Source organism: Protopterus annectens, chromosome 4.part1 (genome assembly GCF_019279795.1).
Source record: "Protopterus annectens isolate FY-2018-M chromosome 4.part1, PAN1.0, whole genome shotgun sequence".
Classification (NCBI taxonomy): Eukaryota; Metazoa; Chordata; order Ceratodontiformes; family Protopteridae; genus Protopterus; species Protopterus annectens.
Window position 1 is genome coordinate 766,101,997 of NC_056734.1, and position 17,287 is coordinate 766,119,283.

Sequence of the window (17,287 nt, forward strand, 5' to 3'; positions counted from 1 at the left end):
GCATTACTGCAGCGCAGGTTAAAGCTGTATTGTCCAAGGCCAAGAATACAACTTCCATGGGACCCGATAATATCCCTGGCTGTGTTCTACATGACGTACAAAGTGAACTGGCACCAAATCTGTGTGCCCTGTTCAGTCATAGCCTCACCTCAGGCTTTGTCCCTGACAAATGGCAAACTGCTACGGTTATCCCCACTCCATATAGGTGGAGCGACTACAGACCCTGAGAATTATTGCCCCATTAGCTTGATGAGTCTAATATGTAAAGGTATGGAACGCATCATCATGGACCTGATTAACAAAGATATAGGAAGACCCACGCAATTTGGCTTTTTGAAAAGGAGATCATGCCTGCTCAACCTGGTTGACTTCTTTGAGTCAGTCACCAGGTATGTGGATGAAGGTAATGCAGTGCATACAGTCTACCTCAATCTGGCCAAGGCCTTTGGTAACATTTCTCACTCAGAAATTATTGATAAACTCACCAAAATAGGCATCAACCCCTATATCACTAGGTGTGTTGCAAATTGGCTCACAGATAGAACACACAGTGTGAAAGTAGCGGACTCCAATTCAGACTGCCGACCACGTACGAGTGGAGTCGCACAGGGATCAGTCCTGGGTCCTCTCCTGTTCGGCATCTACTTCTCAGACGTCTAGGGCAACACAAAGGGACTCTGGCTTACCAAGTTAAGAGATGACTGCAAACTGGGAGCCATTATTAATTCCCCAAGTGATGCAGACATCTCACACAAAGGCCTCACTGAGACCAATGACTAGTGTCGAAACCATGGCCTTAAGCTTAACGCCAACAAATGCGTCATCACCTTAGGTAAAAACCCAGTTCCCACTAATTACCACATCGATGGGAGCCCACTGAACACTGAAGGCGTGATAAGAAATCTGGGGATGGAGGTTGACAGCAACCTCTCCTTTGACCACAACATTGTCACTGTGGTCAGAAAGTCCCTCTATGTGGCACATCCCATTACCAAGAGTTTTGTATCCAGGAAGAAAGAGGTCATCTCTCTCTACTCTTTCCTCATTAGACCAATCATTGAGTATAATGCCCCATTTGGCATGTACCTCACTAGATAACTGCAACAGCTGGAGAGACCACAGAAGTACCTCATGAAGAGGATCCTAGGCATTAAACACGTCCTACATGGACAGACTCAAGACTCCAGCTATTCTCTGTCTCATATCGCCTACTTAGAGGCGGACTCTACTTGACTTACAAAGCCATGTCTATCCCAGCTTTGTTAGAAATGCTACATCTAAAGAAATTCCAATCCCTCCGCACCAAACAATCCAGAGACCTCAACCTCATTACCACAATCAACAGAACATGTTGGAGGGACAGGTTCCTCACCCAGAGACTGCCCATGCTCTGGAATAAACTTCCCATACATGTCAAGGAGAGCACCTCGCTGTCCCTTTTCAAGAGAAATCTTGAGGAGTGGATAGGTAATAGAATGTTCACTCCAGGGATCACTCCAATGGCTCTACTTGATAGAGGCACTGCAAACTAACATCAGGTGGCACAATGCCAGGCCACTTCTATGGGCTAGGCTTGTAAAGGCTCCAGGGCCATTACCCTAGCACACAACTATGAACCTATGTGGGAGTAAAGGGATTGCTAGGCAGAGTGGGGTGGGAACAAGCTGCATGAGTTTTTGAATTTATGTTTTGCTGCAGCGACAAAGGCAGACCTGTTCATAAAATTATACATATGTAATCTTCTTTATGTATGCACTGTGAAACCTATTTCAAGCTTGGGTATTATCAAGAAGAATGGATACAACAAACATTTTTAATAATTTTTAGTTACTTGGGGAAGGGACAGGTCCTGCCACAGATGCCATATTTCATTAAATACACTGTTAAAATAAAAATAATCATTGTGTATTATGTTTCAGAATTAAGCAGTAACAACAAGGAGTGATGATAATTGGGACCAAAACACTTTATGAAAGCACTGAAAGAATTTTCTGTTCTCGTGTGACTGGTATCAACAATCAGCAAGTTTTCAGTGGGCTGTAATATCAAACGTGAAGATAGCAGAATTTTGAAAGCACTTTTTGCATCCTCATCCCTGAATTTCATGCAGCCAGGTTCTGTGCATATATCTTACTACTCCTTTATAAATGGTTATATACCAAGTAAAACATTGCTGGTGAAGCACTGCCCCACTGTCATATAGCAATGCATGGGGTACCTTTTTTTTTTTTTAGCCTACTATACAACTCTCCCTTTCAGAGTTTGTGTGCAATAGCTGAATCATTAGCCAGTCCTGGTCTCTACTGGAATTTTCCTCTACTATAAGGAAAGCTGGAAATCTTTCATGTCTTGAAGTTCTTTCATCTAGCTGTTCCTACTCTTCAAGTACCCACTGGGGTCATGTGAGCAGGGGAGAACCCTTAGCTCCTCAAACCTGCCTAAACAAATTATGAAAATGCTGCTACTCCTTTTCTTCTTGCCATGGACCATTTTTCTGACACCTGGGTCAACCCTAGGTTGTTACTTTCTGCAGGCGTTACCCTGCTCCTATGCCATTGAGCTCCCCAAATGAAAAGAATACAAAATAGTACAGTCAGATGACAATCATCTATATTACCAGCCAACAGAGTGAATGTCTTCAGACAATGTCACTGTGTGGTAAAAGCAGCAAAAATAAAAATATGCAATTAGACATGGCCAGTAATTAACCAGCCTATATTTACTGCTTCAAATGGAGGTTTAAAAAGTAATTATAAACATCACAAAATTTCTCTTCTTTCTAATGTAGCAAGTCTACAGAGCTAAGCTGTTTCTCACTGCAAGTATAACTAAGCCTTCCACATGGAAGTCACTAAATACAACTATAATCAATTGTCCCGATTACCCACCCCATATGGACAACAGAACTGTGCACAGTATTCACATACTTAAGCGTAGTAATGTCCTTTACAATGAAAATCAGAGGACGATATTTACATTCCAGACGTACTTTCCTTACACTATCCACAGCAGTGTCCTTTTTGCCTTAAGGCCTTTCATATGGTACTGCATAATTCTGCTAAATGATAAAACAGTACCAGCTATTTTCCTATTCTGTTTTTAAGGCGTTACCAGATGCAAATGTATAATTCTTCCTTTTGGTATAAACTTCCTTAAAAACCCATATGCAACCAAAAGGTCTCATTGGTCACTGGCCCATCTATTTGTGAACAGTATTAAAGAAGAATATGGGAACTTTGTGTATATAAAATATCTTTTGAAACACTGTCAACCAAAAGCAAACTGTTACCAAGATTTGTATTTTGTCTGTCTTAATAGATACATTTCTAGGTTTTCTTTTTACTTGGATCACATTGACTAGCAAGAGGTTTAGATGTTATCAGAATAGCTCTGCAACCCTTAGAAACTCTCTTTGGAAAGCCCATTTCTTAATTTCACTATAACTTATCACAATTTGCTTATTTACTAAACTGAATTTTCAATGTATGAGAGTATCGAAAGAAGATAACGATTTAAAGGAATCTTTACAGATTGCAGTTGGGGAAGTGGAAGATGTTTCATGTAGATAAAAATTATAGAGTTATCTAAGGGAAGACAGGCTATTATGACAAAGACTTTGGGATAAACTAATAAACCTCACCACTGGAATTAAGAAGTCCATGTAAGTTGTATTATCAGGAATGTTAGGATAGGTGATACATTTTGAGGCCAGGTTTGAATGTAGTGATTAGGGTCTATATTGTCTTATCAGATGATGAAAAGTGCAAACGCTCTTTCATCGATCCAATAATGTTGAAAGGAGAAAATAGTGAAGTCACGGACCATCGATTTTTTCCCAGGGAAAAATAATCAGTGGGCCATCTTCGGGAGTTTGCCATTTCCTCCACTATGGTACAATCTCGGAGAATATTAAAAGAAAATTATTCAAGGAACACCTGACCTCCACCAATTCCCTATTGTCTTAATTTTGATAACATTAATTTTTACTTCTTACTTTACCAGCTAAGCCTTTGAGGTATGTTATTAAAATCTGTTTGACAGCAAAGATATTAACCTTGCTAAATATATGACAAATGGTAAAACTTTCATCAGGACTGTTTGCAGCACAGAGAAACATTCAGATTTAAATACTTTCTATTTTTGTTAATAATGAACATCGTAGTGCTACAGAGTAAATATTTTAACTAAAATCTATTGTAAAGTAGACTGGATCAGAACAAGGAATGCCACCTTTTTAAATGCTGAACATAGACAAAATGCAAGGTTTTGCAGAAAAAATACCCACAACCAATGCGGAGGACTTTGCTCTATATTTTTTTGCTAAACTAGAAACTCATCCTTGTAGAATTTGATTTTTGATCTTGTTTCTTATAATATTAATGTGATGCAAAATAAGGCTTTTCTGGAAGTATTAGTTGTAAGTTAGGAAATATTTTTTGTTCTAAAATCTCATGACAATCGTTATTCATCATAAGACTTGGCTACACATATAGCGACTGTCCGGGAAAAGTATGACAAGCGGTAACTTAATCTGAACTCGTGGCTATTTAGATCTGATCTTTGTAGTCAAATTGTAATTATGTACAAACGTACAAAATTCAGAAAATAACAACTGTTCAGCCTGACAGGACAACTCAAGATGATACTTACAACTCAAGATGATATGATGCCTAATTGTGAACTGTTCCAAAGAAGATGCCTCATTAAGAATATAACTTGTACACTTGCCTATGAACTTTTTTGAAAAATAAATATTTTGTAATATTTTTCTTATGCTACCTCTTGCCAGTTGAACAGTCATGTCTAAGATTGCATTATGTATCAAACACATCCCTAATTCATCATGGTAAGTGTTAAGGACTTATGAATGAAATCTCACCTAAGCATTCTTCATGCTAAAGAAGGCATGTCAAATGGCTGTAATCTCTGCTGACAGTCTGTTGCATTTCAAATCCCTAATCTGTTTGATAAATTTCAGTTCCACCTGCTGTAATATGAAGCAATGTTTTATTTCCTTTATGGTATCCATGCTATGATACTGTAGTTTAGTTTAAGTCTGGATCATGCACTTACATATTTTTTTATTTATTACTATTAATTTGTCTTTGCTGACCAGGTCAGTCCTACTGGATGAAGCCTATTTTCAGGGGTTGCCCAGTGACCAGTGAGGAGAACAAAGGCTACCACTGAAGAAATGTGTCTTAACATGCAAGACACTGTTATTGATGTTCATAGATTTTTCTCATCCCGAAGGTTTACTCCAGACTATCCTAAATAAAGATCACAAAGACCATGCATGTCTTCATCTTTTCTACATATATTCACTCTATTTTACATTTCAAGAAAACTTTCTTACCTGTGACTCACCTTCCCCTTATTTAAGGGGTTATCATTCACTCATGCCTAATTCCTTACATGTTCTAGGGCTTGTTGTAATGTCAGACTAATATTAGCTTATGTCACGGGCAGGCATAATTTCATATCAAATGTACACTTGGTATGTCCAAGATTCCCTCCTGCAGGTATGCCCATGGTGTGAGATGCTAAAGATATGAGGGTCCAAGATTAAGCCCTGAAGCAACCCTTACTCATCTCACTTGGCTTAACTAATAAGGGTCCCATTTTAACCCTTCCAAACCTGCCAGAAAGCTATTGTAGGATTCACTTTATGAAGTGAATTAGCCCACATTTGCACAAGCTTATAATGACCTCTGCTGAAGCCAAGGTAGATAACATTCATTTGTGTACCCCTCATCTGCTTTAGAAATCACAAGATTTTGAAGGTTGGAATCTGCTAGATTAAAAGATTATTTTCTTTTGGATGTAATAGACTTGTTCACATGCTTCACACCTGCTTGTTTCATCCATCAACTGCTTCATTATGCACTTCATCATTACTTAACTTACAATGTTTAGGAAACTTAAAGATATATATCTTTTCTACATTTATTTAACTCCTTTGTTGCTAAATGGAATTTTATTTATTATATTTATGCATGACCAAGGTAATCCCAATACGTATGCCTGTTTTTCACGGGAGATAAGAGGAGGTATTCATAATTACTGCAAGAAATTTAACCAACACATTTGGGAAATTCCACTACTGTTTTCCCAATAAGCAGCACAGGATATTTTATATCTGCGTGAACTGCCAACATGTCATGCAGACAGATCCTCAATTTAACAAGTAATCTAGAGGAATGATCCTCAGAAGTGTAGCACCTTACTCATGATGCTGTACACTAAGTACTGAATAAGAGCCTGATGTAAGGTTGGAACCCATAACCCTGTGATCTTTCATGCAAAGGAAAATGTGCTACCTGCACAGCTATTGACACTGACTAGCTCTTCTTTACACAACTATACTATTTCCCCCTTGTCTTCAGCCTCCGTTGAAGTGTGTGTTTAATTTTTCGGGAGACCACAACAAGCTGCTTAACCTCCTTTGTAATAAACATATTTGAAACTACTGTTAACTTTAAGTGCATTACATTGTTTGACAAGATGTTCCTTAGATACAAATGCACAGTGAACCTCATGATTCTTTTTATTCTTTCTTTAGTTTTCCTTGCCACTTAAATAACTTTCTAATGGCTTCTAGTTCCACCTGCTCCTTACCTTCACTGATGGCATCACTTTGTCACTTCTACCACTAGCCTTTCTAATAAAAGAATAACCCATTCCTCATATTGCCTGCTAAATCTATTTAACAATTCAGTATAGCCTTGCTTGTTTTAGGTTTTCTACAGTGGATAATACTTTTTTTTTTAACTTTGAGGTAAAGCTGAGTACAGTTCATTTATAGTGGAGGCCTAGGAAAAAAAAAAACTCCAAGCATATCAGGTTTATAAACAATCTTCTTCACCAGAAAATGTGTTCAAAAACAAGAATATATAGGAAGTAGTACAGCAATGAAGCTAACAGATATATGTCAACAGTAAATAAGCAAAGGTTAAAGAAATTTATATACACAATATCATTTAAATGATATTTGAGCATAGTAATGGTATCCATGCTCTAAAAGTTGATAAGCACTTCTCAGACATCTGAAAATCCATAAGAAGCTCATATTTTTGCAGATTTTAGAGAGTACTCATCATGCTCCATATACAATGCCATCTTGAAACTATTTTGCTAATATCTTTATATTTACTTATGAACGTAAAGATCTAACAATTAAGACTGTGTTACTAAAAAGCAATTGCTTACCTGAAGTAACCTGGGCTGTGTTCATCTGTTTTGAGTGAATTAACAGCAAATTCTGGCCTGTAGTTTCCACACCATATCTAACAAAAATACAAAAAGATAACTAAACTATGCTAACCTTTCTAACACTAGTTTGATTGTTAATCAGCTCTGGACAGATTGCCTTTGTACATCAGCATCTGTTAGGGCCAAATGACCAGAAACATTAGACTAAATATTTTCTTATAAAATAGACAGCACCATAATTGCTAAGTTTTAATCTGCTATAGTCACAAAGTATTGAAACTGTTTTCCCACATTAAAAGGAATTGTTGATCCAAAACAAATTCAACCTGTTTTTGCAAGTACTCATACTTCATGTTCAGTGGTCTTTGGTAAATACAGCAAAGTAATAGCAGTGTGGATGAGTGCGGGGCATAAAGAAGAAGACCCATAGATGAGGAATTACACATAATACAGACTTTGATGTAAAGAAACTTAAGCACTGAAACATATGCCAGGATTGAAAACAAATATCTATATATAGACTGACAGATATATAGATATGCAATAAAATGTCTATGGTTTATTGGTTTATAGTAGGCTAATGACCACTAGGGCCTTTTTAAGCCTAGCCATGCATCATAAATATCTGACAAGTTCGGTTACCCTTTATAAATATACGCAGGGGCTTGGGAGATGAAACATTTACAGACTGCCTATATCCATTAGAGGGCATAGTTGTCAAACCAGGGATACATTTCCTGTTCCCTTTCCAACTGTCCAAGCTGCACTTGAATTGGGTTTCTGCTTCACATAAATGGGGAGCCTTTCCAGAGAAGGGGTAGTCTTTGGGATAAATGCCTGTCTCTCCAGCAAGTTAGATTTATATCACAGAGAAGTTTTAAGTTTTTAGAATGGGTAATTCTGGTGATGTTTGTTTTGCTGATATGCAAGAGGTCTATCAGGGTGGGGTCTGACAATGTTTTGCATGCCCAGCATAAATCTTACCTCAGCAGCCTGTATGAGACAGAAGACAGGGATAGGGCTTTGAGGTGGTCTGCACAGGACATGTTACTTATGCTCTATTTTTTTTTGGTGAGGAATCTCTGTGGACAATTCCAATTGTTGGATGCTTCTGGATAGGTACATACCAAGGGGGGGGGCAATGTACTCTAAAACAGGTCTGATGAAATGCGGAATACAGTGGAACAATGACCACCTTGTGCCTAGATGCCATAACTTTGTTTATAAGTTGCACAACATAGAACAGTTTCCTCATTACTGTAAACACACAATGGTTAAAGTCAATATTTCTGTGTGTCACCAAGTCCCTGGGTTTACCCTTAGGGATGTGTTGTCAATATGATAGTTACCAAGTGTGGATGACTTTCTGAAGGATACTATTATGCATCTCTTGGCATTAGGTTTTAACTTACTTGTCTGTGTCAGTCCTTCCTGGAGAACATTAGTGGCAGTGGGAGATTCTATGACTGCACCTAAATGCAATCGTCTGCAAATTTGGTCAGCAGGAGGCGCTTGACATTGGCTTTGACTTCAGAAAAGTAAAGCCAAAAAAAGGAGAGGTTCCAGGACCGATCCTTGAGGGACTTCACTTGTGACTGGCCTCCTTCTAGAGTTTATAGTAGAAAGACGAAACGTCAAAACAACGGACATGCTTAGATTGACCCAAACTTACTGTACTTGCTAAACCTTGAATGGCCAAAACAGCAATTTTTTTTCCCAGGGGGAAGAAAAATTGCTGGGCCACCGTCGGCACTTTGCCGTTTCCTCCACTGTACTGCAATCTCAGAGTTGGCATATTTAAGTTGGGGGTGTGTGGGGGGTGATGCTCCCCACTTTATTTTGTGTTTAAATTTATTTATTTTTTTTTGTGTTGGCCCAGCGATTTTTTTTCCCAGGGAAAAAAAAAAAATCGCTGTTATGGCCATTTGAGGTTTAGCAGGTTCGAGCATTCTGGGTTGATCTAAGTACGTTCGCTGTTTTGACATTTCGTCTTTCTAATATAGACTCTCTTTGTAGAGGTGGACTCCTCAATTCTAACTTTCTGGGTCCTGTCAGCTAGCTATGAGATCAGATGGCATAATGGTTAATGTCTTTGCCTCCCATGCACAAGGTTCGATCCTGACCTCTGACCAATGCTTGTTTGGAGTTTGCATGTTTTACGTTTCTCTGTGAGGTTCCTTCTACCTCAGAAAACATGATGAGTGCTTCCATCTTAAACTCATCCAAGAATGGAGCTGTTGGCAGCAGCACAGACTCCAGATGGTGCCCTATAGGGGGAAGAGTTGAATAGACCAAATACTTTGGGCATTTACTGTGGTGGTCAGGATCCTCAAAGATGGGAGAACATGAATCACAGACTGTGCACCATGACAGGGCTAGTCACTCGACAGTGTAAAATATGGCTTTAGGTAATTCAGCTGTGTTCACCACCACCAAAATAGGCATGGGTATTTACCGGTGATAACTGGGTTGAGGATCCGACCTACATCAGGGACCCATGCTAATGGTGGGAGGGGTGCATGTGCCCCTATTGGCCACCATAAAGCCCAGTAACCCCGGATCAATAGGTTCCTGACTGGCCAGTGTCAAGTTGCCTAGGTTGTGTTACCTCCGATGCTCTGTTGAGCAAAAGCTGGACATAAAACCAATCAACCTGCCAAAAATGAACTAAGAATTGCTGCATTCAGTGTAGGTTCACTGACTATATGAGCCTTGAAAGTATAGGAAGTGCATGACTTGCTGGTAAGGAGGAGCCTGAACATCCGCTGTATCCAGGAGTTGAGATGGAATGGTAGTGCAGCAAAACCACTTGGCCTGGGATCCAGAGTCTAATACTCAGGAGGAGGACAGGCTAAAAATGGTGTGGGAATTGTGTTGAGAGACAGGCTTCAGAAGACAGTGAGGGATTTCATCAGAATTGGTGATAAACTTATGGCAATCAGACCTCCAGTGTAATACTAAAGCAGTAGTCATAATCTCAGCCTGTGCCCCACAGTAGGGTTGTGATGGTGAGGAAAAGTGCATTCATAAGCAGTTGCAGGATCTACTAGATAAAGCAGGACAACAGGAATTGGTGTTAATAATGGGAGAGCTGAATGCACATTTCGGGACAGATGGAACAGGATACGAGGACTGCCTAGAACCACATGGGTGAGACAATGGGAAAAAAGGAGAGGCCTTTCTAAACTTCCTTCTAGCAAATGGCTTGATGGTAGCCAATGCATGGCTCAGAAAGAGAGAGAGACACAAGATCACATACAGAAGTAGCTAGCATGCAACTTGGGTAGACTTTCTCCTAGTAAGGAAAAGTTACGGGGGTAGAATCAGTGATTACAAAGTCATCCCCAGTGAAACAGTCACCCCACAGCATAAACCATTGGTTGGCACAATTAGCTGCAAGCAGTAGTTAGTGAAAGCTCTAAGGTCAAAATAGACCAGGCTGAAGATTTGGAAGTTGACTGGAGAGAAAGCACAACAGTTAAGGAATTACTCAAGGCACTAGCACCTCGGAAAGGAGGTGGAAACGGGTGGAGTTGAAGAAGAATGGCAGTGCCTCAAAACAATATGTGTGAGGACTACAGAACAGATATCTGGCCAAGCCAGTAATGGAAAGAAGGTATATAAGGAAAGCTGGTGATGGAATGCAGAAGTTCAGGAAATCATCAAAAGGAACGATGAGTGCAGGAAAAAGCTGGTAATAGAAAAGAAAGACCAGGCTAGGAAGGAATACTAGTTGGCAAACAAACAGGTTGAGAGAGGGGCTGCAGTGGCAAAGAACACAGCAGAGGAAGTCTACCAACTTCTGGAAAGAGACTCAGAAGAAGTCTACCAACTTCTGGAAAGAGACTCAGTGGACGGCACAAAGAAATTATCAGGTTTCAAAGTAAAGACAGAAAGATAAAGAAGATAGTCAGACACCCATCATAAAGGATGCCAGCAACAATGGGCGGCACAGTGGTGCAGCGGTTAACATTGTCGCCTCACAGCAAGAGGTTTTCCGGTTCGATTCTCGGCTGGGGTGCCTTCTGTGTGGAGTTTGCATGTTCTCCCTGTGTTCGCGTGGGTTTCCTCCGGGTACTCCGGTTTCCTCCCACATTCCAAAGACATGCATCTGGAGCATTTCTCCCCGGGCCTCCGCTGAAAACAGGCTCCGTGGAACCTAGTCGGACTTTCCCGGTCAACAAATGTTAAATAAATAAATAAAATAAAAATAAAATAAAAACAACCTGCTCACCAGTCCACAGTACATCAAAGAACGATGGCAGTAGTACTTCCAGCAGCTTCTGAATGAAGAAAACCCCATAGATGCTGTACTAGCACAGACACAGCCTATAGTAAGAGAACAGGAGGAACCAACCATAGTAGTAGTAAGAACAGCACTAAGGAAAATGAAGTCAGGGAAAGCAACAGGCTCAGATGAGGTCACAGCAGATATGATCAAGATGTTGGGTAAGATGGAGAAAAATGGCTCCTCAGGATACTCATAGCAGTATGGTGAGAAAGATGTATCCCAGATGATTGGAGAATAATCATACTAATGCCAGTATTCAAGAACAAAGGGGACATTCCCAACTGTGGATAGTACAGAGGTATCAAACTCCTATCACACTCTATAAAAGATCTGAAGAAGGTGACTGATAAATGAACATGCACAGTAGTAGAAAGTAAGATGGGAGATGAGCAGTTTGGATTCAGATCAGGATGCTGCACAACCAACCCGATGTTTGTAGGGAGACCGATACTTGGGAATAAGCTAGAATTGAGGAGAGTCTCCAATTTGGCATTCCTAGACTTGGAGAAGGCATATGACAAGGTCCAAAGACAGCTGATCTGGGTAGTCCTGCAGTGGTTCAAAGTCACTGAAACAGTGGTAGAACGACTGCAAGCTATGTAGAAAGACCCAGTGACTCAAGTATGAAAAGTGCTTGGTTTTAATGAGGGTTTCCAGTGGGAGTGGGTGTGCATCAGGGTTCAGCTCTGAGTCCACTGTTGTTCATTCTAATGATGGACTACATTAGCAAACAGGTTGGAGGGGACAGATCAAGTTGCTGTATGCAGATGATGTCGCATTACAGGTGGACTCTGAGCAAGAACATAAGCAAAGGTTAGGGGAATGAAATGCAAAACTGAAGGCACATGGAATGAAACTGAGAACAGATAAGCCAGTTGTAATAGCAGCAAATGGGAGAAATCAGAAGAAGCTGAGAAGTGAGCTAAAAGAGAAAAGAGTGAAACAGGTTAACAGCTTCTGGTTGGGGGTGTTTGAGAAGAAGGGAGTCTGAATGAGGAATTCGAAGCTAGAATCAGGGAGGCTGCAGCCAACTGGCACAGAGTGTCAGAGTAGCGTGTAACAGAAGAATGCCAAAGAAGCTGAAAAGTAAGGTGTACAAAAAGTGGTGTGGCCAGTACTACTGTATGGTACAGAAACATGGGCAGTAAAGGCAGAGCAGTTGAGGAAGCTAAAGGTGATGGTGACAAAGTGCCTAAGATGGGTGTCAGGAAGCACACTGTGGGACAGAAGAAGGGATGAGGTCATAAGTGCAGAGCCAAAGTAGTTTCAATTACAGAAAAAGTCAAAGAGAACAAATGATGGTGGTTTGGGCATACATGCAGAAACCAGAAGACAATCTGGAGAAAATTATTTGGGATAGACAGGAAGAAGGTAAGAGAAAATGAGGGCATCTGGAAAAGAGGTGAATGGATTGTGTGACAGAAGACCTGTGGCAGTCAAACATGACTGTTGAAGAAGGTAGCAGAGCAGCACTGAAGAGGTAGAGATGGCAACAAGTGACACGATACCCCGACCCCATGTAGAAAATGGGAAAAAGGAGACTTACTGACGATGATGAGCCGGCTGGCTATCTACTGGCTGACAACGGTTTATAAATAACATCTTAAGATTATCAACAATGCCTGAGCGAGGTATTGTGTCAAATGTCTTGGCCAGGTCAAGGTGGTCAGTGTGAACCATTTTGCCATTATCCATTGTTTTGGTGACCTTCTCAAAGAAGTCCACCAGGTTAAGTAGACTTCACCTGCACGAAGTCCACCAGGTTAAGTAGACTTCACCTGCACTTGACAAAACCAAATTTGGCTGGGTCGTGTTTGTAGCTTTCCTATTTTAATATTGATAAATTCCATGTCTCCATGATAATTCTTTCCATGGCTGTGCATATCAGACTAGTGAGATTTAAGGGTCTGTAGTTTACAAGGTCTGTAGATGTCCCGCCTTTGTGCAGAAAGGATGACTGTTGTTCTGTAGTCTTGAGGCACAAAGCCTGTTTGGAGGCAATGGTTAAATAGCAATTCCAGAGGGCCTGATAGGTCATGTTTCACACAATTTAAAAGACATTCTGGGATACTGTCTGGGCCCATCGGTGAAGTATTATTGGCCTTAGAGAGACAGCATTCAGGACCTGATCCCTAGTGATAGTAGGGGGGAGTTATATTTGATGGTATTTCCTGAGGATAGTTTGAGGGGGGAGAGAGGAGTAAAGTTAGAGCTGAATCTGCCTGCCAGAAGGTTTGCTATATCTTTTGATTCAGTACAGGTAGTTCCATTAACAACAAGCTCTGCACATAACTGTGCATTGTTTTTGAGGTTGGAGGCACAGCTAAAGAATTCCTTGTGGTTGTCCTTGGCATGGGAGGCTAAATTTACTTCGGAATTATCTTTGGTAGACTATCTGTCTTCTAAGTTGTTTACTTTTATGAGAGTGCTTTTATCTTGCTAGGTGCTACACCTCATTTATTTTGCCATGATTTTCTTCCTTTTGCTAAGCTGCCTATCAGTGATGTGATTTCATCACGGTGGCTTGTTTTTGGAGTTATTTGTGTACTTCTTTCCTGGGGGGTACAGCTGCCTCTATGAATATATTAATATGCTTGCATATGGTTTCTGTGAACAGTTCCATGTAGGAAACAGTATTGTCAGGGTTTATGGGGGCTTGAAATTTTTCCAGATTATCACTTAATAGTAGAAAGGTTGCCTTAGAGTAGTTCATGAGCATTCCAGGATTAGCTGGGCTTCTGTTTTTTTTTTTTTTTTTTTTTTTTTTTTACTTCAAAGGAGATCATTTTGTGGTCTGAAATTAACCAGAGAAGATACTGCAGTATGGGTTGTGCAGCACTCTCCCTTATTAGTGAGGGCCAGATCCAATATGTTTGCACCTCTGGACTGCATATTGACAATGTGGTCCAGAGAGTTCGTGTTTACAGAATCCAGGAATCTATGCCTGCACATTTGGTGTCATAAGATTCTCAGTTAATAGTGGGGTAAATTAAGTCATCCATGAATATGGTACTGGGTTGGATGTAGAGCATCACCAATAAGCTTAAATGCATGCTATTGGTTTTCTGGGCCATAGAGGGGGACTTATAGCCTACAAGAAAGTGGTATTGGATTTTGCCTGTGGTGATTTGAATGTGGAGAAGCTCAAGTGCATTGTACTGTTTGATCAGACTTGAGGTATATTTAAATCAAGACACTTCCATTTTTAGTTCATGTTATTGTAGTAGTAGTTCTAAATGTTCAAAATGTCTGAAAGGCATTATACCCATGCTGGGGTGCTCTCTGCAGCTTTAAACCATGTCTCAGTGACTGCAAAGCTATCAGCATTCTCTAGGGTATGAAGGGCTTGTAGGGAGGGGAGTTTCTTGTTTAGATTCCTAGCATCGAGAAGTAACACCTTTAGGTTTTCTTGTATTCCTCTACCCTAGCTCATATTACATAACCTCCTACACCAGCTTTATCCCAAAATCTGCCACTGCAGAAATTCTAATCTTCTTTATAAAAATAACTCCAAGAAATATGCATCACAGTTATTTACATTTCCCCAGGCAATAACATACCTATCCTTGAGGACATCCTTGCCTAGATCTCTAGTACTATCAAAAACGAAACCATTATTCTAGGAAACAAACTGCGCCCACATCTGCTCAAAACATCCCTCCACTAATACAAACATTTCATTCTACCCAACTAATTACATCACCTACTAGATTTAACAAATTCCACTCTGCAGGCTCCATCCTATATTGGATACTGGTCAGTGACACTAACAAAATCTAGTCAGCAGACACTAATCCAAATACTCCAAGGGATAATCTCCCTGCTTCCATCCTCAGAACTTTCCCAGCCATCCAAAATAAATACCACTATAAACAGGAACCACTTACTACAACAAATAATTTAGAATATTCTAAAGAAATTCCCCTACACAAAGCTGTCAGCTGCTTTAACAACTTATTCCTTGATACCCTAAATAAATTTGGACCTCCCCGCATGAAAAGGGTAAAATTTAATTCAGCCCCCTGGCTAACAAGGTCATCAAAACTAATGCAAAACAGAGATAAAGTATGAAAACTCTGGCAAAAACACAAAAATCCTACCACCTTACAACATTACAGGTGACTCCGTAACCATGTAAAAAAAAAACAACCAAAGAAAGAGAGTACTACCTAAAATTCCAGTCCAACAACAAAAACAATCTCAAAAAAATCTGGACAGGCTTTTCCTCACTCCTAAAACTCAGGTACTAAGGCCAATCCCACTCCATTTCCTAAAAAAGTAATTTAGATATAGCCACTCTCTTCAGTAACCATTTTATTAACACTATATCCAACATTACATCCAACTTTACCCAGCCCTATACTAATTCCAACTTCTCTGCCACTAGTTTTTCAGATTCTTCCCTCCCCTCTCACACACCTCCCTCTCTATCCTACCAAGGTTCTATTGATACCTACAAATCTTCCACAACCTCCTCCTCCTTAAAACCTATCCCCACTGCAACCATAAAATTTCTACTACTCAAACCATGCTCTAATGCTTCAGACAACCTCCCTACAGAACACTTGCCACAGAGGCAATTGCGTACTCAAGTAACATTCTTATAAACAGATCCATACTCAAATCCTACATTCCAAAGACATGGAAACTTGGCATTTATTCTACCCCTCCATTAAGGTGGCAACACCAGAAATCTTTCCAACTACTGTCCAATTGCTATTCTATCCCCAGTTTCCAAGATTCTTGAAAACTGTGTACAGTCTCAACTTCTTGACTTTCTCAACACAAATCAAAGTCTGACTCCTACTCAACATGAGTTCGGTCGAAGTCACAGCACAATGACTGCTATCATCTCCTTCATGGACATAGTCAATAAATCTAGGGACTCTGGTAAATTTGTCTCTTCCATTTTCCTAGACCTTTCCAAAGCCTTTGATACCATGTCTCACCCCCTTCTTCTGAGCCAGCTCTCTGCATCTGGAGGGTCCCCCATCACTTAATTGGTTTTCAATCTATTTAATAAATAGCCAACAGGCTGTTAAATGGAACTCCTCCCTCTCTTCCTATTTCCTTAACCCCACAGTGGTACCCCCCAAGGTTCCATATTGGGCCCTCTACTTTTCAGCATCTGCATTAATAGGCTCCACTCATCTCTTACTCATGGTTCTCTTATTCAATATGCTGTTGATTCTACAATCATTTGCTCTACTGATTCCATTCCCAAGCTCCAAGACATTACTCAACTACCATTCTTTTCCACTGAAAACTGGCTTACCAAAAATCACTTGCTTCTCAATCCTAAAAAAAACAAGCCACTAGTTTTTACCCCCAAGTCACATACCCCACTAAACAAAGACAAATTTACTATACTCCCCCACAACAAAACAATTGAAATAGTTTCTCATGCTAAACTACTTGCTGTTATAACAGATGAACACCTCAAATTCAATCTTCATATCCAACACAACATCCAAATATCTCATCAAAAATTGGACTTTTTATACAGGCACAAACACTTTCTCACTCCCACTACAAAATAGACCCTAGCCATCACTTGTCTTCTACCTTCTCTGACCTATGGGCCTCCACTATTCACAAACCTACCCTCTAATCTAAAATCCAAACTAGAAACCTGCTATAATAAAATTGCCAGATTCGTAAAAAATGCCTCCTATTCTACCCACCACTGTGCAGCTTTACATTCTTTAAACTGGTTAGAACTGCTACACTATCTCTCCTACATTTAATTAATGACAACACACAATTATGTACAAACCTTCACTA

The 17,287-nt window shown here is 40.1% G+C and overlaps 1 protein-coding gene across 1 annotated transcript in view; it reads right to left on the bottom strand.

The window, feature by feature from the left end:
- The window catches only part of MME (membrane metalloendopeptidase), a 1,194,620-nt gene that overhangs the window by 8,572 nt on the left and 1,168,761 nt on the right, over positions 1-17,287 (bottom strand). The window contains exon 21 of the mRNA XM_044070514.1: positions 7,210-7,286. Coding sequence (XP_043926449.1) covers positions 7,210-7,286 — 77 coding nt within the window. The remainder of the gene's footprint in view (positions 1-7,209; positions 7,287-17,287) is intronic.